The sequence below is a fragment of the Caretta caretta genome, chromosome 1, assembly GCF_965140235.1.
Source record: "Caretta caretta isolate rCarCar2 chromosome 1, rCarCar1.hap1, whole genome shotgun sequence".
Classification (NCBI taxonomy): domain Eukaryota; kingdom Metazoa; phylum Chordata; order Testudines; family Cheloniidae; genus Caretta; species Caretta caretta.
Window position 1 is genome coordinate 203168099 of NC_134206.1, and position 25282 is coordinate 203193380.

Here is a 25282-nt window from a genome sequence, read left to right on the forward strand (position 1 = left end):
CACGCCCACCTTCCCAGCATTTCACAGCCATGCATTGCTTCATTCTTCACCCAGCCAGACACATACAGACAACACGCTGCAATCATGTATGGCGTTCAGGTGGCCCCAGAGGGCTGCGTTCACACCGTTCATTTCCTTTCAGAAAGTTGCCCCCCTGCCCCCGCCCACTGGTAACCTGAAAAGGGTTAGAAATCTGCGAGCCAGTGAGGGGCCATATATTAAATTGAAGCGTTTGTTCCGCTGCTTGGACATTAGGGGCCATTTCATGTCACTCTCGTATATTTACAAACTCATGGAAGAAAAACAATCTCTTTTTTTTTAATACCACTAAATGTTAAACCTCCATCAATCAAACACAATTACACCTCTCAAGGACCTGGTGTCCCATTCCAAATCCCACTGAGGGGCAGGGCAGCAAACACGTGAGTGGATTTTGAGGAGGGGGGAGAGGGGGCCAGAGAAGCAGGGCCATTGGGGTGGCCTCAGGAGAAAGGCTCTGCACTGGCGGATATGGCTTTTCAACGTAATTATCCACAGGGCTGAAGAAATGATCAAGGAAAATGCCTTTTCCCTTCTTCACTATGGCCCTGATCTTGGGAGGCGCTGTGCAACCCTCATTGACTTCAATGGAAATGGTGGGTGCTCAGGACCTCTCAGGAGATGCTCAGCAACTCGCAGGATTGGGTCAGTTAAAAAAATTAAATAAGTATTCCCCCACCCCAGCTCTCAAGTTAAAGGGACAGACACTGTCAAGAGTGGAGATCCCAGAAGCAAACAAAATAGCTGTAATACTATGCACTTGCATCATGCCCAGGGGTGCTGGAGGTACAGCGGCATCCCCGAGTTTGAAGTGGTTTCCATCATATCCAGGGTTCACAGTTTGGTTCAATGGCTCCCCACGCACCCACTATACAAATTATTCCAACGCTACTGATCATGCCTTTCAGCAGTTGTATTGGAGAGTGAATCTTATTACCCCCCAGAGTTCCTACACTGTGTCCTGCTGAGAAAAGCTGGGACTGCAATGTTTGTGAGCTCCCCAGAGCCAGCGCCCCAGCCCCATTTTACAGAGGAGAAACTGAGGCACAGACTCACTCAAAGAGTCAGGGGCACAGTCAGGAGTAGAACCCAGGAGTCCTAACTGGCAGACCTCAGCTCTAACCACTAGACAGAATGGTTCCTCCCAACCATCTTTGTCTTTTTCTGTTCCAAAAGTCTGGGATTTTTGTTGTTGTTGTTGTGTGTGGTTTTTTTCCCCAAAACAAAAGCTTCATGCTCTTTTTTCTAAAAACATTTAAAACAATTCACTGCCAGTAGCCCAATACTTGTGAGGAACCATACAATAACAAACCGCTGTGTGCTGCCTAGTGCTCATGAACAACCGTACAATAACACAGCAATATGTGCTGCTCCGAACTCATCAGTGACCCTACAATAACAAACCAGTGTGTACAGCTCAGCACTCCTGAGCAATCCTACACTGATGAAACAATGTGTTCAGCCCAGTCCTCATAAACAACCCTTGACATTCTCCCTGCAGTAACAAATCAGGGCGGGCAGCCCACCACCTCTGAGCAACCCTACAATATCAAATGAGCCAATATGTGGGAGCTGGTGCATAGTCCGTCCCCCAAGTGCAATATCTGCTACTGGACTTGTAGAATCACTCCCCTCCCTACAGCAAAACCCATCAGACTCAGAAAGAATCACCAGCAGGGGCTAGAGGGCTCCCGTCCTAAGAGACTCTGCAGGGCTTATGGTCAGTAGGTCACTTACAGGATAAGGCCCAGATTTTCAATGGTATTTAGGTGCCTAATGCCCAGTGAGTTCAACGGGAGCCAGGCGCCTACATACCTCTGAAGGTCTGTGCCTCATTGTCTGTCCCCACTGGATTCAGTCCCACCGGGAGAGGTTACAACGCCTAGCCCCTTGCGCCAGAGAACAAAAGCTGAGCCCTCACTCTGGGTCACTGAATGATTTCAAGCCCCTCCCAAGCAGTGATGGTGTCATACCTGTTATCAGGGAGCACACACACATATTCTGGGGTGTGATTTTTGTGGGGATTATTCTCCAGTATCCCAAAACACAGCAGAGCCCACCTTGAGCTGAGCACATACCTTGAGGGATGGGGGAAAACCCCCTTCCCTTGACTGGTGACATCCTGCAGGCCCGTTTCTCTGCTCTCCTCCCCTAAAAGACACTCAAAGACTAATATTTATCTGCAAGTCTTATTGGCTGCGAGACGCCAGGCTGCCTCTTTAATTGATTGTCTGTCTCTGCCCCAAAACTGCCTCGCTCAGCAGAAAAGAGGCCGTGCTGTTGAGCTGCTTGATCAAGGTAAGCGCTGCCGTGTTGAGCGGGCCCTGAATAATAGGGAGCCTCTTGCAGATTTTGTCTCAGCTGAGTAAAGGGAAGGACTGAAACACAAAACAGAATTAACTCATTGCTTTCTGGTGATCAGTCTCCCCTTTCTTAAGCCTGCTCAAGCCAGAGAGATTTCCGTCCTACCTCCCCTAAGTTTTTACAGCAAATTCCAGGCAGATCTGAATTGTATTTATTTGTGGGGGGTGGGGTGGAAAGAAGCGAATTTTTACTGCCTAGGAAATTGGAGTAGGACACAGTAAAGGCCACTGCGCAGCTCCTAAATCCTGACCCACAGCACCGCTGCTAAACCAGTTCTAGAGGCTCTGCTGAAAAAGAGAAGGGACTGGCAGTCCCAACACATCTTCTGCTGTGGACACCCAGATCATGGCACTTGTGACCGTAGGCGTATTTAAACACAGGTTGCCAGATACAAACACTGGTGCATTAACCCAGCTGTCCCCTTTCACAGATGATCAGTACAGCCAATGGGATATGTGAAGCTCTTCAGATTTGCACGTGTCCCATTGCTTACATCACATCCTGCAGGACCTGTTGTTGAAATGGCAGATTCCAGCAGATAGGTAGCATTTCAATAACTCTCTTTCAAGTGACCTACTCTGAGATCCACCACCTCTTCTCCAGCAGGTGTCACTAGAGTTTCTTTCATCAACTACCTCCTCCTCTGACCATCCAGAGGGCAAGGATGTCTAGAAACAACCTTAGCAACCTTGACGTGTTACATACTGGTCAATAAAATACTCCTCCCCACACTGTGTATCCCCTTGTAACTCTCTTCAATGCGCCACCCAAAGCTTCTTTCTTGTATGCCAAGAATTTTGGCCCCAGCTTTTTTACAGTCCCAAGTTCTGGCCACTTTCTGAACCAATTTGAATTTTCTTTAAAGCATAAAATTAAAGAAGCTCCGTCTAGGTATTTTCATGGTGGCCGAGAGAGACATTTACAGGTTTGCTTTGATTGTAACAAGGAGGTCAGAGGGACAAAAGGTTCATTTCTATAGCCAAACTGAATGGTTATGGATTACCACTTGGAGGCTTTTCTGTTAAGAGATATTTAATGGCCATGCCATACCTACAGGTGCAGAAGATCAGTAAAGCCCAAGTTACCTCGCTGATTACCTCTCTTCCCAAACCCCCCAGGAGTGGGTACTGGAGCAGTGCTCTCGAAGTGCTGCCATCTATGGTTCTACAGATCAGTCACATTGATTTTCTACCTGTTTGGACATACACACAACCACAGACATGAAGCAGGAGCCATTATTCTGATGCACTACAGCTGAGTGTCAGCTGGGTGGGGTTGATCAGAGAACGGTTAAAAAAGTATGGAGATTGACGCTTCCAAACAATACGGCCAGGAGGATGTCAAGGCAAAAGCCAGCTGGGGGACAGGGTCCCATCTGAACCAGTGCCACAACTGACGCGCTCCCCGCCCCCCACATCTGCTCAAGTGATCTCTCAGCACCATGTCTCACACTTACGGTGCAGAACTTTATCTACAGCATGATGAGCTTATGTACATATGGACCATTCTCTTTGCATGCTTTAGAGAGAGAGACACACACACACACAGACACACACGGGAGACAGAGACACCCGGCCAAATACAGGGGGAGAAGAGGAGAATAAAAACAGTGTGTTTGTAGCATAGTCAACATAGCTTGAGCTCAGGGCAGAGAGGGAGGTACTGGAGGAGAAGGGACATAAGGGAGGGGCCAACGAGGGTGCAAGGGACGGGGGGAGGAGGCGTGGGGTTTCTTCGTGGGACACCAGTATGCAAAAGGGATCTGGATTACTGCTTTCCAAAAGTCTGAACTGGTGGAGAGTCAGCTCACCAAATGGCCAAGGGAATCAAGGGGTTAAGTGGCTATAAACATCACAGCAAAGACCTTCTCTTTCAGAAGACGAAAGAAAGAGGACTAAGGAAAGAAGGGGGAAAACAAGAAATCTGGTTGGTTGGGTGTTTTTTTTTACATCTCGGCGTCTTTGGCACAACGCGGTCCCCACCCAGCACCCCGTTCTCTCCTGCTCTCCATGTCACTTCCCGGGTGGTCGATGGCTTGACAGACGTCTTGTCATAATTCGGAATAAATGTTGCTGATTCGTCTTCGCTGTAATCCGCCCCCCCCCTTTGCTCCTGAACACATAAAAGTTGTGAAAGAACCAGTCCTCTCTCTCTCCCCCTCTTTTTTCGCTCTGTCTCCTGTATGACGCGCTTTGTTTTGTGTGTTGTTATTGTTGCTGTTGTTGTTGGGTTTTTTTAATTTGATTTTATTAACATTTGCTAAGTAGGCAGAGCAGGGACACTGCCAGCAGCCACAGTGGTACGGCCAAACTCATTGAACCGTTGTCTACTCTCCCTGTGCCAGGTCCTGTAGGGAGAGAGTGGGAAGGAAGAGAAAAGAGGAAAGGGTTACTTACAGCGAGGAAGAAACAGTCAGCAAGAAACATGTCGATGGCCTTCAAAAGCACTGACTCACTGCTTCTGTGAGCGCCACACAGAATGCTCCCGCGCCATTCCCTACAGAGCCTCCTGCTGGGACAGGCTGGGACTGGAGGGGAGCTTCCTCATAGAGAGCTTGTTTGCCAGAGTTCCTACAGTGTGTCCTGCTGAGAAAAGCTGGGACTGCAGTGTCTGAGCTCCCCAGAGCCAGCGCCCCTGCCCCATTCCCTCCTGCACCTCCTGCTGGGAGAGGCTGGTACTGGAGTAGCTGTGAGGTTTCCCACATCCAGCACCGTTCCTTACAATGCCACCTGCCGGAAGAGGTTGGGCCTGTTGGAGAGCCGCTGTGAGCTCCTCAGCAAACAAGCTGTTATATCCTCCTCTAGCTTTCGCTAGCGATGGCAACATGGCTGTTCTTTTCACCTGCCTCCTTGTGGTGGCCCTTGAATGTCAGAAATTGTTATAATTCTGCACATTGATGATGTCTGTTTGCAGCCAAATGCCGGCTCCTCAGGGGCCGATTCATCACAGCGCTCCAATCAATGAAACATGGAACCAATCAGCGAATGCCTTCAGTCCCAGGGGAGGCGCCGTAATTATTTGTTTGTTAATCGGGAGGAGGAACAATTTCCATGGAACTGTTATGACCCTGTGGTGCTGCACCTATAGGAAAGGGGGAAGGGAGTCCCAGCAAAGCTTTGATTTTCACAGGGGTGGGGAATGAAGTCGACAAGCTTGGCACTGCAGCAAAAAATAATGCAGACTTGCTATTGGAATATTGCATCCCAACACAAGTGACATCTCATTCATCCTCCCATTTGTGGCTCTCGTTCCTGGACTGCTTTTAAGGCAGAGACTCAGCTTGACATTCTCCCTGCAGCCCCAGACAGTGGTAGCTTGTTATACCATGGTGTGTGTGATAAGTCAGCACCTGCCCATGCTTGTGTGTGGTTGTGCAGGAATAGTGGGATGTATATATGGGGCGTGTGTTTGTATAGGCAGGTGTATGGTGCATGGGGGAGAATCAGGCTGTCTAAGAAGACATATTTCATTACAGCAGAGAGAACTGTTTATTGTGAAAAATATCCTTTACAGGACAGTCTGAGAATTTAATAGGGATGGAACCACTAGAGTTCTACAGAAATAGTCTGGAAAACCTATAAAATGTAACAGAGAATGAGAATCTATAGGAGTTTTTGAGCCATGCTACAGAATTGTATAGCAGGGATATAATTCTCTATTCAAGTCTATATGGTGCTTAAGAGAAACACAAATCAGACGTCAGGAATTATAACATTCAAAAACCAGCCGGAGAACACTTCAATCTCTCTGGTCACTCAATTACAGACCTAAAGGTTGCAATTCTTCAACAAAAAACCTTCAAAAACAGACTCCAACGAGAGACTGCTGAACTGGAATTAATTTGCAAACTGGACACCATTACATTAGGCTTGAAATAAAGACTGGGAGTGGTTGAGTCATTGCACAAAGTAAAACTATTTCCCCATGTTTATTCCCTCCCCTCCCCACTGTTCCTCAGACATTCTTGTCAACTGCTGGAAATGGCCCACCTTGATTATCACTACAAAAGGTTTTTTTCTCTCCTGCTGGTAATAGCTCACCTTACCTGATCACTCTCCTTACAGTGTGTATGGTAACACCTGTTGTTTCATGTTCTCTATGTATATAAATCTCCCCACTGTATTTTCCACGGTATGCATCCGATGAAGTGAGCTGTAGCTCACGAAAGCTTATGCTCAAATAAATGTGCTAGTCTCTAAGGTGCCACTCGTACTCCTTTTCTTTTTGCGGATACAGACTAACACGGCTGCTACTCGGAAACCTGATAGAGAGGTTCTCATTATTCATGCAATTCTGTAGCCTTTTCCCAGATGAGATTGGTTACTATCATAGCTCTTTGTTTAGTCATCCAGCTGTTAGTGAACTGATCCCATTTTTTTCATTATTAGGAAGTTTATGTCGAATCATGTGGACCGTATCATTTTCAGCCTATGGGATGCTTCTTCAGCTATTCACCATGCATCTAGTGAAGCTGGTCACCTAAGTCACATGGTACTGTTTCTGCACTCTGGCTGAGTGCCAGAAACTTTTTAAACAAGGGAAGGCTCAAGAGTGAATTGTGCACTTACCCCATACAAATCCTGAGACCAATCATTGCTGAACTTTTGAGAGCATTTGCAGCCAACGGTTGACTGAACAGTCATGAATAATAAATAATCTGACCCCACAAATCACAGTGAATGCACCAGGGGGCTTTTATTCACAAAAATGTCTGTGAGGCAGGCTTTTTATTATTCAGTTATAATATGCATCTATGTGATTATGGGCACAGAGATCTGCAATTGTGAATGCACATTCTAGATGTACAGTATGCATGTGAGAGGCTAGGCAGGTGTGTGTGTGTGTTCATGAAGGTGTGTGTTCACACATACCAGTGCATAGATTTGTGCTAGTGTTCCACGCACCCTGGATTGATGTGCAGTATTTATAGGTAGGCCAGTACAGATATATGTGTGTGTGTGTGTGCTGGTGATTGCACACATACCAGTGTGTGAAGGTGTGCGTGCCCCCATGGCTTGCTATACCTTATGTATCTGTGAGCCTGTGAAGATGTGTGTTTTCTGGTGACTTCACTCGTACCAGTGCATAGATGTGTGTATATGTGTGTGTGTGTGTGACTGCTCACATAACAGTGTCTGTGTAGATACCAATGGGTAGATATGTAACACATGCGTGTCATGATATGAGGCTCCATGCAGGCATGGGTGGATCTGTACGAGTGTGTGTGATGTGCTTTCCAATGGCGTCGTCTGTAATGAAGTTAGAGTAGTCGCTGCCTGTCCAAGAGCGGTACAGGGCTTCCAGGAGCAGCGGCCCGGGCCACGTCTCAGGTGTGTCAGACAGACTGGCCTGCTCCATCTTCATCATCTCCCATCCAGGGCTCTGTTACAAGCCTCATCCCAAAAAGCGGGCAGGGAGGGATGAGCCAGGGGACTACGGAAAGAAAACGAGAGCTTGGGAGGAGGCACCTGGGCCTGGGAGCCCCTGGGAGGGGCTGCAGGGTGGTGAGTCTGGGAGGAACTATGGCTGTGCCAGCTGACACTCATGCTCAGCAGCATCAGTGAGTATGATGTTGTGTGATGAAGACTGTGTATTCCAGTGGGCATGCACGGCCTTCTCTGTGGATGAGCAAGTGTGTGCAGTTGTGTGAGTCCTGTGAAATTGTGTGCAACTACTCGAGTCTTTGTAGGTGACAGTGGGGTGGGTGTGTAGTCATGACACTCTGTCTATGTGTAGCTGTGGTGCAGTAGTCATATGTAGTCCTGTCAGTGCCTGTGTGCAGCAATGAATCTGCATGCGGTTGCGTTCATGTCCACAGTGGGCCCGTGTGTCGTTGTGCGGCTGTCTGCAGTGAGTCTGCGTGTAGTTGTGTGGCTGTCTGCGCAGTGGGTCCGGGTGTCATTGTGTTGTCTGCCGTGATCTGTGTGTAGCCATATTGGTCTGCAGGGGGCCTGTGTGTAGGTGTGTAGATGTCTCTAATGGGTTCATATGTAGTTGTATTGGCCTGCAGTGGGTCTGTGTGGATGTATATAGTAGGTCTGTGTGGAGTTGTATTGGTCTATAGTAGGTCTGTGTGTAGTTGTGTGTGGATGTCTGCTGTGGGTCTGTGTGTAGCTATGTTGGTCTGCAGTGGGTCCGCGTGTAGCTATGCTATTGTCTGCCATGGGTCTGTGCATAGCTGTGCTGTTTGTTGTCTGCCATGGTCTGTGTGTAGCTGTATTGGGCTGCAGTGGGTCTGTGTGTAGTTGTGTGGATGTCTGCGCCCATCCACAGCAGGAATCACTGGAGACTAAGTGTAGAGGCCATGCCTCCTTTTCCCCAGTCATGGCCCCCACACGGAGGAGACCCCAGGTAGCTGGTTAAGCTGGCTTCTAGGCTGTTGGGAGCCATTGCTGCAGTTCAAAGCAGCCCCAGCCTGCGTGGAGCTCCGGCAAACACTGTGTGTAGCTCTATTTAATCTCTGTGTGCCACTGACAGCACTAGTTGAAAATTTTTCGTTGAAGAATTCCTCAACCAAATGTCTGTTTTTGTGGAATTTTTTTTGATTTCATCAAAGAAATGAAAACGCCAAAACTCAGTGAAAAATTTAAATGACAATGAAACGCTTTTGCTTTAATTGAATTTTTTGCATGAAATAAAACAGATTTCCCAACCAGCCCTAGCAGTCATATAGGCACAGGTTGCTGTGACTATGTGGAGTTGTGTCAATCTCTGTGTAAAGGCACTTGTGTGGTTTTGCATACGTGGGACACAATCACTTCCGAGTCCAAGTCCAGTCACATTGGGATCCAGTTTGGATCTTCAGTTGAACAGATCAGACCACCCGTCTAGCCCCATCCCACCTTTCCTGGCTTGCCACATTCCTCCACTCAACTTTAATGGACTGTATTCACTCCTGAGCCCTGTCTGAAGAGATCCATAGGATCAACTCTTCCCCCTCCAGTCCCTGTTTTACAGGACAGCTGCCAACCTTCTCTAAGGTGTCCCTTTGCCTCCCATCCCATCTAAGACCGGATGGATTCCGAGCTGAGGAAGCTGGTGGCAGGTCATCAAATTCCTGACTGCGTACAGAGGCAGGGCCCAACACAAACCCACAAATCTGAGTAGCCCCCAAACTTTGTGGGGGACTGAGATTCAAATCCAGAGCCCAGCTTTCCAGGTGACCCCTGCTGCAAGAAAGGGTTTGAGCTTTGGGGTGTTCACTGTCTGGATCTAGATCCAGGTTTTACTGCTCTACTCTTAACCCCTCATCCATGCTCCCTGAATGCCACCAGCACCTACCATGCCCAAGTGACTTCATTCCAGGAAAACAGATGGCCAAGTCCCTGGGAAGGGAGAGGCAGCGAAGGAAGGCCAGTGGGATGCTGCATGTTCTTGTTGGGTAGAGGGAACCACACCCAGGCATGAAGCAAATATGAGCCATTTCTATGAGGGCTCCACTTCAAGTACAGAGAGGCTGATGCTGTAGTCTTTGGTGCCACCTGCTGCCCATTGTTACCCACTACAGCAAGACCCAGCTGACTATAAAGATCACACCTCTGTCAATGTAGGCTGTTCCAAAAACTTTTGTGGGTATATTTGTGGGCTCCCTCTGCTCATCATTAAATCCCTCCTTATTTTAGATCCACACCTCTTGCTGTTACAGTACATACAGTTTCATCTTGTTTCTGAGTAATTTCACCTGCTCAAGAAGCTGAAGAACTGCTTGCACTGGCTACACCCAAATATCAAGTAGTTAGGTTCTATGCAAATTTCACCTCTGTCCTTCAGCCCACCAATGATTCCTCATTATGCCAATGAGCCCCAGTGTTGCACCCAAGGACCAACTTGTATCCCTGGGCTCCCCACACAGCTCTGCCAAGGCCTCTCAATCCTGACCTACATTAACCCCACCCTCACCCTCCCTGCAGCTATTCCAATTCTCAGAAGATAGACAACAGGTGCTGAATTGTGTGAAGGGTCTTTTTTCTGGGAATACATGCACAAAATGAATGATTAGAGCTGATCACCAGACTCCTACCACTTGTATCATCTCAAATAGATTTTAGTGAAGGGCCCAGAAGCAAAAAGCCATTGCACTAATCAACTTGCATCTTATATCTCTTCAAGAGTCAGTGTACACTCATTTGTCTGTCTGAGACCAGAGATTAGCTCTTGCTACCAAAATTGTATTACGAACCAAATCTTAAATACCTGAGTTCACAGATGGGGTTTGGGTTCACCCTTTCTACCCAACTCAGAAGTGTCTGCTTTAAATGTCTACAGAGGTGATTGGTTTACAGAAACGGGTACCTCTTTCATTTCCAACTCCCCACCCTTGGCCTAGAACCTGTGTTCTGTGACAGTGGTTTGCACGCTGACATCCTGCTTTACACTTTCTCCCTTGTTATTTGGTGACACAGTTGAGTTCATGACCATTCATCATATGTGAAAGGTGTTTCTTTCAGTTTAGCCAGGGAAGAAAACTGGGTTTCAGATGAAAGATTAATGGGAACATTTGGGGAATTTGCCAAGTAACCTTGACATTTCACCCAAGGGGCTGAAAAGCTTGAGAGAATAGGAGCAAGTGAACTGGAAGTGGGAGAAACAGAGTGGAAAAGGGCCACAATGTTTGCACGTCTCCTAAACTGTGCCTATATTTGCAACTTTGCACCTGGCTCTACTCTGCAAAGTGACTCTGTTACAGTGCATCAACGGGCTCCATGTTTCCTATCGCTCAGTGACTCCAAAGCAAATGAGTCACTTTACAAATTAAAAGCTGGTTTAGCTAACTTCACCCTCAGCGAGGGTGATCAGCTGTCCCAATTGTATTGTGACAGTCCCCATATTCAGGGCTTTGTTTTATGTAGGTGCCTATTACCTCCTCCTCCCGTCCTGACTGTTCACACTTGCTATCTGGTCACCCTATCCTCAGTGTGGGACTTGAGAATCTAGCTGGGCTCTTTCCTTCTCATTCATCAGCACTGATAAAGGCTCTGCCAGCTAGATTCTGCCTTCCAGAACACCCAGGTGATGCCATTGTTTTCAGAGGGTTTGTACAGACCTAATCGATGGACACGTAGGCCCGGATTCTCAAAGATATTTAGGCTCCTAGCTGCACCTCTAGGTGTCTAAATTCACCATTGTAGGCACCACTGACATGTTCAAAACCTGCTCCCAGCTGCTCCTTAGCTCTGCAGGTGCCTAAGTCCTCTAGGCACATAAGTTTCCATCAGTTGGCAGCCAACGAGCAGCTCAGAGCCATCGCTCCAGTCAAAGCCCCAGCATCTCCAAGGCAGGATTCTCAAACTAGGTGGGAGACACCCATCCCAACAGTAAAAAGAACAGGAGTACTTGTGGCACCTGAGAGACTAACACATTTATTAGAGCATAAGCTTTCATGGGCTACAGCCCACTTCATCGGATGCATAGAACGGAACATATAGTAATAAGATATATGTATGCATACAGAGAAGGTGGAAGTTGACATACAAACTGTGAGAGGCTAATTAGTTAAGATGAGCTATTATCAGCAGGAGGAAAAAAAAATTTTGTAGTGATAATCAAGATGGCCCATTTAGACAGTTGACAAGAAGGTGTGAGGATACTTAACTTAGAGAAAGAGATTCATTCTGTGTAATGACCCAGTCACTTGCAGTCCCTATTCAAACCCAGGTTAATGGTATCTAGTTTGCATATTAATTCAAGCTCAGCAGTTTCTCTTTGGGTCTGGTTCTGAAGCTTTTCTGTTGCAAAATTGTCACCCTTAAATCTTTTACTGAGTGGCCAGAGAGGTTCAAGTGTTCTCCTACCGGTTTTTACTCAGTAAAAGATTTAAGGGTGACAATATATATGTCTTCTTACTATATGTTCCATTCTATGCATCCGATGAAGTGGGCTGTAGCCCACAAAAGCTTATGCTCTAATAAATTTGTTAGTCTCTAAGGTGCCACAAGTCATCCTGTTCTTTTTGCGGATACAGACTAACATGGCTGCTACTCTACAATTTATCTCAACAGTAGGCCCTGAGCCCCCTGCCTAACACTTGCCACCTATAAGCCCTGCAGATGGAGGGCTTGAGGCAGATCACTGGTGGGGAGCGGGGACAGCATAATGCCTACACAAAAGACAGCCAAGGGGTCACAGAAAAATGGCTGGCGAGCATCACAGAAGTATCGAGTGTGTGCAGGAGACTGAGAGTTTGGGCTGCTGGGGCATGGGCTACCTAAGCAGCTGACCTGGTGCAGGTGCTTCATTCCAGGACAGGGTACGCGGCTGAGACTCCTGAGCAGAGGGAGGTGCCTATGTCTGGCCTGTCAGTCAGGTGCACCAGGTCAACTACTTAGGGGCCTACACCTCGCTCCTCTTTCTGTCCCACCCCTCAGCATTTCCTGCTGGCTGGCTTAGGCAGCTCACCACTCAGCCTGCTGGCTTCTGAGGATCTCTTAGCCACCTGACACTCTGCATGCCTTGCCTGAGGCCCAGAGCCTCACGTGCACTTAGGCACCGACCTCCCATTGAAATGAATGGGAGTTTGTGCCTGCAGGCACCCCCGTATTTGCCCCCCCCCCACACACCATTGTAATAATCTTTGTACAACAGATACCTTGCAGGGTATCATTTGAAAATTAACAATGCCTGGATCAATTTCTGGTGTGCTGTATGTACGCAATGTCTAGTAAGAGTTTTGGCTACATGCTGGAATGATAACTTATATGTGTTCAAGCCAGGCACATCACGGGGATTTGGTAAACAGGCCTGCTTAGACAAAGGAATGTGTATTTGAGTCAGGCAAAGACAATGAAGGGCCATTTTTACATGTTAGGTAAACTAAGCTAATAAGCAAACAAGTGGGGGAAGAAAGAGCATGGAGCTTCCTTCGCCACCAGACTCCATGTCGCCTTCCTCACAACTTGAATAAACTTTACTTTGAGGGGTACCCCTCAGGAGAATCCATCGCAAAGGTGCATTGGACTATAGAAGAGAGGGGCAAGGAAACCCCCCATTATTTATCTTTCATCTAAGAAGACAAAGGTACCAAACCTTTGACTTTGTGGGACAGAGCCTGACCCAGGGATTCGGTCAGCCATCTAGATGGAAACGTGTTGAGGATTTTACCGTGACCCATGTCTAGCTGGTTATGTTTTAGGTATTAGAAAGAGTTTTTATCTTTATTTCTCTTGTAACCATTTCTGACTTTAAGCCTTATGGTTGTATTCACTTAAAATATCTCTCTTTGTCATTAAATATACTTGTTTTATTTTAATTGGACTATTTGATTATTCCAGTTAAAGTAACAAACTGAAGGATATTGACTCCTTAAAGGAGCAACAAACTTGAACATTCCTCGGATTGTTCCAGAACAGGGCTGAACATTTCAAAACACATTTTTGGGAAAACGTGGGGCTGGGGAGAGTGTGGATTCACCTTACCAGTTGTTAGCCAAGGCTGGCGGAGGCCAGTGGAAGGCTGTGGTATTGCAGGAATGCTCCAAGATCCAAAATGTTGCACCTCGGCTCCCAAGTACATAGACATAGAGGGCATGCTTGTGACTGACTGTGGGTGTCCCAGGCAGAGAGCCACAGTGGCAAGGCATTGTGAGGCACTCGGGGTTACAGGGTAAGAGGTGACATAGCTCTTCATTGTATCCCAGAATGTCACAGAGTTAGGCACCTAAATATCTTGGTGGATCAGGTCCTGCACACCTGACTCAGGGCTGTGGATTCTAGAAGGCAGTAGGCCACCTAGGGATTAGGCATTGCAATGCTGAGTGCCACAAGGCCTAAGTACCTTTGTTGGAGCTGGACCTTAGTGAAAAATTCTATTGATGATCCACATGGAATAGACCCTCAGCTCCTTTTTTGCTGAGCTGTGTTGGCTTTCCAGGGTTAACAATCAAAATATTCAAAACACCACCAATGTACTTCATCCTGCTCTGCAGCACCCCTTTGCTATTCCAGTCTGGGGCCTCCCCACACAATTCTGCCAATGCTCCTCACTCCTGCCTTGCAACTCCCCCTCCCCCTCATTCCAGTGCTGGGTGCCCCACACATCTCTGCTAATGCCCTTGATCCCGATCTGTGACAGCCCCAGTTACTGCAAACATGGGCTGCACTGCAACAGAAATTACCAGATGGTGCCAAAATTCATGACTATTTTTGATGAGTATCGCCAAACTCATGTCACTTGTGACTTAGAAACCATCTGTTCCCGCGCTTTTCCCCATGTATTTATGAAGGGCCACAGTGTCCTGTAGCCTGGATTAGCCAGGAACATGGCATGGCAAAGTGAGACATTAGTTCTTTATGTTGCTGGGTCAGCTATGTTTCTTTGGGCCTAGCTTTTGACAAGACACTATATAGAGTCTGTCCCTCAGGCATTGCTCTTGGCTGCCTAACCTCTGGAGAACGTAGCTGGTCTGAGAAAGGCCCTTGCCCAGGTCGGGGAGCTTTCTGGCATCTATCTCAGTCCTGCATAGGGAGGTGCTGGGATGCCGTGGTCTGTCAATGGACGAGTTGAGTGAGAAGCTACACATTCAGCTGATCCAAGGCCACCACATATCGAGCACCAAGCTACTGGGCTGCAAGTTGCCTCCCAGACACAGTCTGAGTTAGTGAGTGGTCATGGGCTGAGACAAAGAGAAAGTTGGACCAGCTGAGGGATGGACTGACACATAAGCTATGCAATGACATATCTTTCTAAAATATAGGCTCAAGCACCAGAATGGGCTAGATGCAGGAATCACAGGGTTAAATTTGCTGGCCTGTGTTACACAGGTGGTCAGATGAGATGATCACAGTGGTCTCTTCTGGTCATAAAAACTATGTGTGGGTGACCCTGTCACCTGGTGGAGCTCTGAAACGGCATCTGCTGTTGGCCAGCCAGCCAGTGACTGAATCCAGATGGCAATCCCTGAAGTTTTACATTGGCCAATCATTGCCCATCTGAAGGGGATCGGTGTCCATGTGAGGCCAGCACAGGTAAGTATGGGCAGCTGGTGATGTCAACTCAGAGATGTGATGACTCTGAAAAGGGGCAACACCAGCCCACTGATATGTTGGTTACAATACAGAGACGGTGCCGGCTCAGTTGTGTGATAAGTATGGGCTGATGCTGGCCAAGAATTGTGATGGGTATGGGCAGGGAGATGATGCTTGCCCAAGGATGGGTTGATGTGATGGGAAAGGTAAGACAGCAAGGGCAGCTAAGGGCTGGCTATGATATGAGGATGATGCAAGAATAGGCATGTTATGGCTAGGGAATGGGCTGATGGGAGTTAGGGGCTGATGGTATGGAAAGGCAGCCCTGGGATTTGATTAATATGAGAAGGGGGCAATGCTGGCTCAGGTGTGTGGAAGAGGTGTCAGAGAAGGCATGCTATGAACTCTGGGACGGGATGGTCATCAGACAGCGGGACCTCTCCTCCTTTCTTCTGAGTGTGACTGCCATCCCCTGGCACTGTACACTGCCCTTGGCCACATCTTGATGGATCCTGTGCATCTTTGCCATGGGTTTGATTTTTTTTTTTTTTTTTTAGTGCCTCCTTTCTCTTAGCTTTGGGATGGTAGAAAGGGAAACACCTTGGGACAGATTCCCCAAATCACTTGGGCCAGGCCATTTGTGTTATACACTGATCTACTTTGCCCTGTCTCAGCCACGCATAATGCTCCCAGGGAAAACCACGAGGGCAATATTAGCTGGAGTTATGGCATCCTTCCCCCACTCCCCATCAGAGCTTAGCTAGATCCTGCCACAAAGTGGCAAAGGAGGGTTAAGAAATGCAGGTTAATAGCAAGGGCGCTACACCACGTTTCCCCACAAGGTGGCATCCAAAGTCAAAAATGAGGAAAACCTCCTGGCCAAACAGTGCTAACTGTGCACAGCTCTGCAAACTGGAGACAAGGGCCATGTGCAGATCTTATCCCAAAGTTTCCGGGATGATTGCATTTGGGGCTCTGGGTCAGATGCACCCAGAAATGTCCCTACCTCCTCCGAATGAGACAGCTGGGCATCAGGAGAGGAGCCCGGAGTCCACGTGAAATGATTCCAGCAACTGGCCCAAGCCGACTTCTGCTATCTACCTACCTAGCAGTCACTCAATCCCTCCCTCCCTACTTCCCAGGTGATTGCTCTGTCTCACCCCCTCAGCTGGGAAGCAGATGTTAGTCTGACCTGTTTCATCCAGCAGCTCTACATGTCATTATCATCTGTGGCCTGTGGTCTAACTCGGCAATGGAAGACCTGGAGAGGAGTGGACCTAACATCCAACTTCACTGAGCTACTGACACTTGGTAGGCAAGCCTGAAAAACCAGAACGTGCTGTACAGATGCTTCTTGCCACAGCGGGATGTTCTAATGTTGTGACCTGAGGCGAATGCAGTGTTAGTCAGAGACCTGTCCATCCCACACCCTCCCCGCAACACGGACCCCAATTCTTTCCTACAACCAGGATGGGGCACCCAGAGCTCTGGTGGGACCTGTAAGCAGGGTGGCGCCACCCCCCACCTTCAGAGGTGTAGGCAGCAGCAATGTGTAATTAGCAGGTCCGTGCACGGAGACTCTATTGTCCCTAGGCCCTGGACTGACCTGCCACTCCACACAGTCCCACTACGCACTCAGTGGCTGCAGGATCTAGCCTGGTCTGAGAGTGAACCCCATAAGCCCCTTCAACTGCACAGGCACCACAGATATCCCCAGTACTTGAACCTGTGGGCGCTCGTATCACACCGAGATCTCCAGCACGACAGAGGAGTCCCTTCAACTGCACGCACGTAACATTCATCCCCAAAGGGCAACCCCAGCTTCTCATCTGCAGAGGGGCTCCCTGCAGCCCCTCCCCATGCCTCCTCATCTGTCCACTGGTAAAGGGACTCTCCATGGCCTCTCATGCCAGGTTCCTGGGCTCAGTGATCTGAGGGAGCCAATATGGAGCCGTGGGTTGCGAAACCTAAGAGTGTGATTCTCCTTTCACTTACATTGGTGTAAGCCAGGAGTTGCTCCACTGAATTTAATGCCAAACCAGTGTGAGCGGAGAAATGGGCCCTGTGACTCTTTTTTTGAGGAGAGAGAAGAGGTCTGTCTGCAGTTGGGTGACTAAGGGAGGGAAAAAATCTAGCAGGCCGTATTTCAGGGAGCACCACAGCATCAGAGGCCAGCTCTGTTTACAATTAAGTTCACTGATGCTTATCTGGAGACGTCTCTTGGGCACGTCTTGGGACAGGAGTAGTAGCAGGGAAAGAACATAACCATCTACTAAAGAAAAAGGAGCAGGGGCTGGACAAAAGCTGGTCTCTCTTTCCTCCCCGCCCCCTCCGGCCACAGCTTGCAGGGGCCAGGTTTTTACACATGCCAGCTCCTCTGCAGGAAGTCATTTTTCTAGTCTGTTGACTCTCTTTGCCAGGGCTTCCGAAGATGAAATCTTTATTATCAGGGAGGCTTAAAAGGGAGGAATACTGTTAATTCCATTTTCAAGGTCATACTTTGAAAGTTATTAATTTCTTTCTTCCAAGGCTCTGCACTCTACTTTGAGGCTTTAGGGATTAGCAGCTTCTACTTACTAGGGCTTCCTTGGTTGTGGGTTTTTTTTCCAACCTTCCTTTGTGCTTTGGGAAAAAAGACACAATTCACACACCACTCTGGTTGCAGCATGCTTGTACCTTATTCTTACTGTCAGTTAATACCTATGGACCTGCTGTTGCTACTTATATTCCCTGGTAGGACGGGGTCTTACGATTAAATCTTGAGTTGGGGCACTGGGTGGACCTCATGTCTACACAGTCAATACACTGGCTTTTCTGGAGGCAGCCAGGTCCTCTGCATGAGCTAGCGATGACCCCATTCTAGAGCCCATCCACAGTGGGCTAGCAACTGTTCATGGTGTTCTAGAGATGGCCCATTTTCTCCTGGCTTGCTAGAGTCCATATTGCCATAGTTGCTGTAGAAGGGGACTGCTGTCCTAGCTAACAAAGCCTATGACTAGAAGACCAAATATGGTTCCAAGCCAGGTAGATGAGTTTCTCTCACAGCTAAGCTATTTTCTTCCTGTAGATTTCAGAAAGTTCTGGGGTTTTACCACTGCTGAGAAAATTCCCTCTGCCTCTCTCCTCTTTCATTCTCCGAGCAACTAAGACTGATTAATCAAAAACCTGGCATGTTGCCTCTCCCAAATGCATTACTGAGCCCGTTCTTGTCCTTGATCCTTCCATCTAAAGATCTGATTCTACAAGCAAAGCAGCTGGGGACCATGTTACACAGGTCACTCCCCTGGGCCATTCCTGGCTTGGGTCTGAGTTCTCTCCCCCACAAGCTTCTAGGAGAGAATGAATTCCTTCCATATTCAGATTTCCAGCTGATTGCGCATGTGTGCACCAGTGTGTCCCATCCCCTCAGCAAGCAGCCAGTGCTGAACACAGTCCGGCTTCTCAGTGCAGGGCAAACAGCCTGGATCCCACCGCACTGGGTGTGCAGTGTGTTGGCTAAATAGATGCCTAGTCTGTGTTCACCCCGCCACGCATCTTTGAGCATAGCTGCACTAGGCACCAAATGAAATCCTTTGGTGTGCCAGGTTTTCATGGGCATGAATTGTGTGCATGTGTCCGGGGGATGGAAGACTGGGGTTGGGGCATGGAGACAGGGTAGGGGATAGGTGTGGGGAGTGAGGTACAGTGAGTGGAAGGTGGTGGGGCAGGAGAGCGAGCAGAGATGGGGCTTAAGGGGAGAGACAGAGTGGGAAACAGAGAGTGAGACAGAATGAGAAGCAGGGAAGAGGGGGCAGGGGAGTAGTCTTAATGACGGGTACTGAGTGAGACAGAGGCCGGCGCAGAGAGAGCTTGAAAGGAAGTGATGGAGGATATGTCTGCACTTTGACCAGGGGCTGATTCCCAGCTTTAAGAGACACACCTGCACTAGCTGTGATCAAGCTAGAATGCTAAAAATAGCCATAGCACCACAAGCAGTGGGAGGGGCTAGCCACCCCACCTACAATCCCCTCCATGATGCTAGGTACATACTTGGGGCATCTCCTCTTGCGACTTGTGCCGCCATGGTGACCTGTTAGTGTGCTAGCTGGATCAGAACCAGCCTGGGTATGTCTCCTTGAGCTCGGATTCACACCTCCAGGTCTTGTGTAGGCGTGCACAGAGGCAGAGAGGGAGAGCGGACAGAGAAAGAAAATGGAGCATGAATGAGAGAAGTCTGAAGGGAGATAGAAGAGGACAAGAGGTTGGCACAGAGAGATGTAGAGAAGGAAAAAAGGAGAGCGGGACAGAGGTTAATAGAACAGGACAGAAGGATAGTAGGGAGGGGACAGAAAGGGGCAGGGAGCTAGACTGACAGAAAACTGTTCTGTTTTTCCCTTTGGTGAAGGCTTCTTTTGTTCCTTTCTCTTCCCTGGGCTGTGGTCTGACCACTTGACGTGCCACAGCCGCTGTTCTGTGACCAGGCCTTTGTTAGCGTCTCTGCGAGCATGTGTGTAGAGCAATGTGTATGTTGTAGATGGCATATGAGCTGGTTAGTGTCGATACAAGTGTGTGTACTATGTACCTGCACTTGTGGGAGTAGGTGTGCATCTGCTTTTGGTGTTGTGTGATCAGGGTTGTGTGTAAAGTGTGTGTGTGTGTGTGTGTGTGTATACATCCTGGGATGTCTCCGTTATGTTCACAGCTGTCTGTGTACTTCAGGGGCCTGACTCTCAGTTGCACTAAGGCCCCTTTACTTTGCTCTTGTTGGCAGAAATGGCCTTCTGAGAATGCCCTCTGACGTAGCGCTGACACAGGGATTCAGCCCTGAGGCTGCTCTAACTTACACCAAGGGCCCGGTAAGGCCCTGCACAGTCCCAGGATGGGGTTGGGGCTAGATTCTGTGCTATGCCTCTAGGGAACCACAGCCCAGAAGGTGCAACCCAGAAGGAGGGGGGCAAAGGTGGCCTTAAGCCACCTCTGCATCTCCTGGATTCTGGGTCTGGCTGGGGGCTAGACTGGCCCCCAACATATATTAGAGTGGCTTTGGGGGCTGCTCTAACTTATGGTAGCCTCACTGTGACTGCCATTGGGCTGTTCAGAAGCACTTTACTTCCTGCCCCCAGCATATCCCCATGCCATGGACTGCAAGAGGGGCAGAACAGCGCTGGGTATGTCAGACCTACCCTACTCCTGGGGAAGCCTCCTCCTCGCCACTGTGGCCCCTTTATGGCCCCTGAATGTTACTGAAGCAAAATCTGGCCTGGGGCTTGAAACTCCCTTTGTCCACTCCACCTCCATCTCCACCCCAGAGGCAGGAATGGAGTAACTGAGAATGAGGCCCTAGACACAGGTGTGTGTGTGTGTGTGAGAGAGAGAGAGAATAGCTAACACTATAGATGTCATGTAAGTTGTGTGAACACAACCCTGTGTGTTTTCATGTTTGAGTTGGCGTGGGTGTGAGTGAATTATAACTCTCATGCAAGTCAGTTTGTATGTCTCCCTGTGTGAGTAGATATGTGTGTCCTATAGCTGTTGGGTATGTGTGTGTGTAAATACGGATGTGAGAGTGGCTCTGTGTGCACTCTAAAACTCAAATGCTGGTCTCCTCTAAAGCCCCTTATTGGTATTCCAGCAGTGCAAAGTGATCTTAAAACTGCCCGAAACAGCCCTTGTGTGGGGGAATGCTTGAGTGGATCTGAGCGAGCTATGGTGGCTTTCTGCTAGCCTAGCCCAGCCCCCCTGGCTGGAGCAGGTTGTGCACTTGTGATCCCTGATGGGGCACAGCCCCTATAGAGCTGTTATAACCTATTACAACTTAGAGCAACCCTGAGGCTACTCTGAGTTTCACTGGGTCAGGGTGGGGGGGAAAGGGGGCACTGAACTGGCTCTTAGCTGGTGTCAGTTTTGGGGCAGCGTGGAAAGATGGCACACAATCCCTTCTGGTTGCCCTTTTGGTGGTCCTAAGCACCTGAGGATCAAGCCCTAGGTGGTGTGTGCATTGAATAAGCCTACGTGTGTATCTCCATGTGAGCAAGTAGGTGTGTCCACTGTAGGTGCTGGGAAAGTTGGTTTGTGTGTGTGTGTGTGTGTTTGTGTGTGTCAAGTTCCACAACAGCTACCACAGACGATGCCTGACTGGGACTGAACAAAGCTGCACTGGCTATGTCACATCCTCTTCGATGCAGGAACCACTTGCACTGATTCTCTCCCTGCTCCCACTGCCACCCTGACATAGCCATTCCCAGACGTGCGAAGGGCACACTAAGCCCCATTTCCCCTTATTCTCCTTTCAAACACACCCTCCCTCTTTTGTTAGGTCCTTCAATGGGCAAAACACTTCCTGTGTGTGCGCCAGGAGGACTCTGCTTTTCCGTGAGTCTGATTTGTTTGCAGAAAGGGTTTTTTTTTCCTGGTTGTTTTTGTTTTCTGAGAGAGCGCTGAGACAGCTGTATTAATCACGCAAGCCCAGCCATGTGTAATGTGCTTTATCAACCACAGAGCAAGCACTGAATGGCAACCAGTTTGCGAATGGGCCCAGCGCAGTGCCTGAGCCTAGAAGATAAACCCGACGCTTCCCAAACTGACTTACCATCCTGGGTTAGTGAATGGAGAGGCTGTTCGCTTGGGACAATAACCAGACGGGAGGCCAATTTGCTAGGCAAATTCCTTAGTGGTTTTCAAAGTGGAAATGGGGAAGGAGGGTGAGGATGGGGGGGGCAGCTCTATTCAAGGATTAAAAAGAGAAGTAATGTCTGTTCTCTCCCCACCCCACTTTAATTTCAGTACAGCTTTTCACAACAGGTTCCGCTACTTGGAAGGCAACTGAAAAAGGAGCGGGAGAGAGAGAGAGGGAGGGAGCAGGGTCTTTATGTGTATTTGTTATAAACTTGATATAAGATTTATATCCTCACCCCAAAAGCTCCCCCCCCCAAATAAAGAGCTTACGGTAATGGTTTAAGAGACAATATTGTTATTCCCTGAATGGTCACATGGAGGCATCAGGAGGTGGTTTGAAGCCATGCCAAGTGGTGCGTTTCACAGCTGGATCTGTAGTTCTGCCAAGTTCTGGATTGTTTGGATCTGGAGGGGTATGTTCTGCCTGAGTGCTGGTCTAAACTGAACCCATCCACAGTACAGCTCAAACTCTGCTAACAGCGATCACACCTGGCAATTTATTACCCGGATTGATTAGCCTAGGGTGGGGTGGTTTCTAATCCATTTAGTGAAGATGGGGATTTTTCCAATATTCTGACCCAGAACCCCCACTAGAGCATTAAGGCATGAACACTGTTTTGCAGCTATGCTCTGTGTGCAGCAAACAGTGCTACAACCAGGTTAAGCTGTAGCTGTGGCTAAAAAGGGCGTCAAGTGTGTTTACCACTCTATAGTGAGGGCAAAGGTTGAATTGAAGAGCATTTCCCTCGGCTTTCCAGTCCTAGCTCTCAACCTCCTCCTCCCTCTCACTCAGCTCACTGGACTCTCTGCAGCACTGCAGCTGGAGAGGGTTATGGAAATGTATGCAATCCAGGGCTCATTTTGGAATAAATCAATCAAAATTAAAATTAATGAACAAAAAGTACAGAAACAGAGCAAGCAATAAAACGATTTCTCTCTCTTTTGCGGGTGGGGGGGGGAGAGCAGGGGGAGGGAACAGAGGGTTTTTGGGCAGTCTTGACAAATGTTGGCCCAAGCTAATGTTAGTTGTTATATTAATAATAATACTAAGACTTGGAGTTGGTCTAGCTCCCGATCCAAGGTGCTGTTTCTCGACCTGAATTAATTCTCTCAACTCCCTCTGAGGTCAGCATTATTATCCTCCTTTTACACACGGGGAAAGTGAGGATGAGACAAGACATGCAACTTGCCCAAGGTCACATGAATCATAGATTCACAGGTGTTAAGGCCAGATGGGACCATTCTGATCATCTAGTCTGACCTCCTGCATAATGCTGGCCACAGGACTTCCCCGAATTAATTCCTATTCAGAATAGAATAGATCTTTTAGAACAACTTTCAATCTTCAGTAAACATTGCCAGGGATGCAGAATGCCCTACATCCTTTCGTCAGTTGTTCCAGTGGTTAATTACCCTCACTGTTAAAAACTTGCATCTTATTCCCAGTTTGAATTTGTCTAGCTTCAACTTTCGCAATGATGAGTCTGTCTATGGTAGACCAGGAACAGAATCCAGCTGTCCCAAAGTCCTGGCTTGTGCTTTACGCACCTCTGCTCCTTTCTGCTTCATTGGCCAGATTTTCAAAAGAGCTCAGCATCCCACATGATCATGCCCTTTGGTGCCGAAGGGTAGGTCTGAGCACCTGAGCTAGCCTAGCCCAGTTTGAGCATCCATACTGCAAAGCCATACTTAAGCCACAACCATGTTGCTGCACCTTACACTGGTGTTGTACTCACCAAATTGGAACAGAGCTTGTTTGAAAATCTGGCTCAATAATGTCAGCTGGAAGCCTTTTGCTTTCCTGAGCCCTACTTTCTGCTTAGGGTGGCAGGTTTTAAACAAGTGAGCTTCTGCTGAGCTGCAGATAACTGAAACCAACCAGCAATCCAATTATGTGACAGAGGTGCACCCTGGTCATACACAAATATACCATGACATAGTGATGAGCCTAGCCTGAATTGTGGACCCAAACACCCTGTGACCTTTGGGAAAGTTCTGATCCAGAGATGGATCAAAATGCTGCACCTCATGCTTGTCACGTCTTTTAATTATTTCTGTTTCCTGGCTGCTTTGGTGTCAGGAACAGGGGTCAAAACAAGCATTTGGGCCTGTTTATGCTACAAGTTCTCAGCCAGGCTAAAGAATTAACATGTTTTAAAAGCAGCGTATGCGATTTGGGATTTCACTGGTCCTTCCTTTGAGCCCTGCTAGGGAAGTGAGTTCAAATCCTAAAGAATGGTTGGGGATGGGGAGGGACCTTGATCATGGTCTAGACTGGTTTCATGATGGGAACCAAATAATGAGCATAAAGATCGAATTCAGACCTGGTGTAAGCAGAATTTGGCCCTAGAAACACTGTGGTGCCTGCCAAGCAATTCCTCTTCTTGGGCATGAACAGCAGGTATGGCAGTGCCTGACCCACTTGCAAGCAACCAAGGACTTACCAAAGGATTTTTTATGGTCTGATTGGGACTGGCTTGATCAAGGGAAAGCAGTTCTGACTGCTCAGCAGGCCAGCCCTGTACCACGTTGGCTCCTCAGAGTTTGTGCTGCTCAAAAGGTCCTATTTCCCCATGATTTTTTTCCTGTAGAGACATCCTGTTTAAAACCAACCAGACCACCCAGTTTTTGCCAAATGCAGAGTCACTCTCCATGAGAAAAGTGTTCACTCACTGGAATTGCTTTGGTGCTAAGGTCCATGTGTTGGAGGGAGTGTGCTGGGAGAGAACAAGTGATCGCATTAACAGGAGAGGTCTCTGTGCTTCCCAGAGGGGAGCCAGTCCCTGGGTAGGAGGGAGAAGAATGGGAGGCCGTTAAAGGGAAAGCTGCTCTTTGGATCTCTTAGGAAGCTCCAACCTCTGGTCATTAGACACAAATGAACAGCTCTCTTCTCCCTCCCTTCCTCCCACCCCAATCAAGGCATTAGTAACAATACAAGCTACAAGGACTACAGCTAAAAGGAGACTAGCTACAATCTACAGTCCATCCAGGGTCATTCTCCAATCTGCGTCTGTTTGGTGGAAAGATAGGCCTGCCCCCGACCAGTCACCTCACCACTATCTTTATCCTGTTGATGAGCAATGGAACTGGATTTTGTTTGATGTGGCCCTACTGAGTGGCTTCTGCACTTGATTCCTTCTGGTGTTAAAATACACAGCCCAGGATAGCGCCACTCACTGCCCTGACACTTGGCAAGCTCTGGCAGAGATCCCAGGACAGGCACTGTGAAGGAGGTGGGGCTGATCTGTAATCTAGGTGACCTAGTT

General features: G+C 48.3%; 1 protein-coding gene across 7 annotated transcripts in view; it reads right to left on the reverse strand.

Annotated features, from left to right (window-relative positions):
• LSAMP (limbic system associated membrane protein) overlaps positions 1-25282 on the reverse strand; it is a 1345674-nt gene that overhangs the window by 2783 nt on the left and 1317609 nt on the right. For 2 of the 7 annotated variants that reach the window (XM_048818189.2, XM_048818199.2), the window contains one exon: positions 299-4750. The exons of the other annotated variants lie outside the window; for them this stretch is intronic. In XM_048818189.2, coding sequence (XP_048674146.1) covers positions 4653-4750 — 98 coding nt within the window. In that variant the 3' untranslated portion in view covers positions 299-4652. Of the gene's footprint in view, positions 1-298; positions 4751-25282 lie in introns of those variants that run through there. 7 annotated transcript variants of the gene reach the window in all.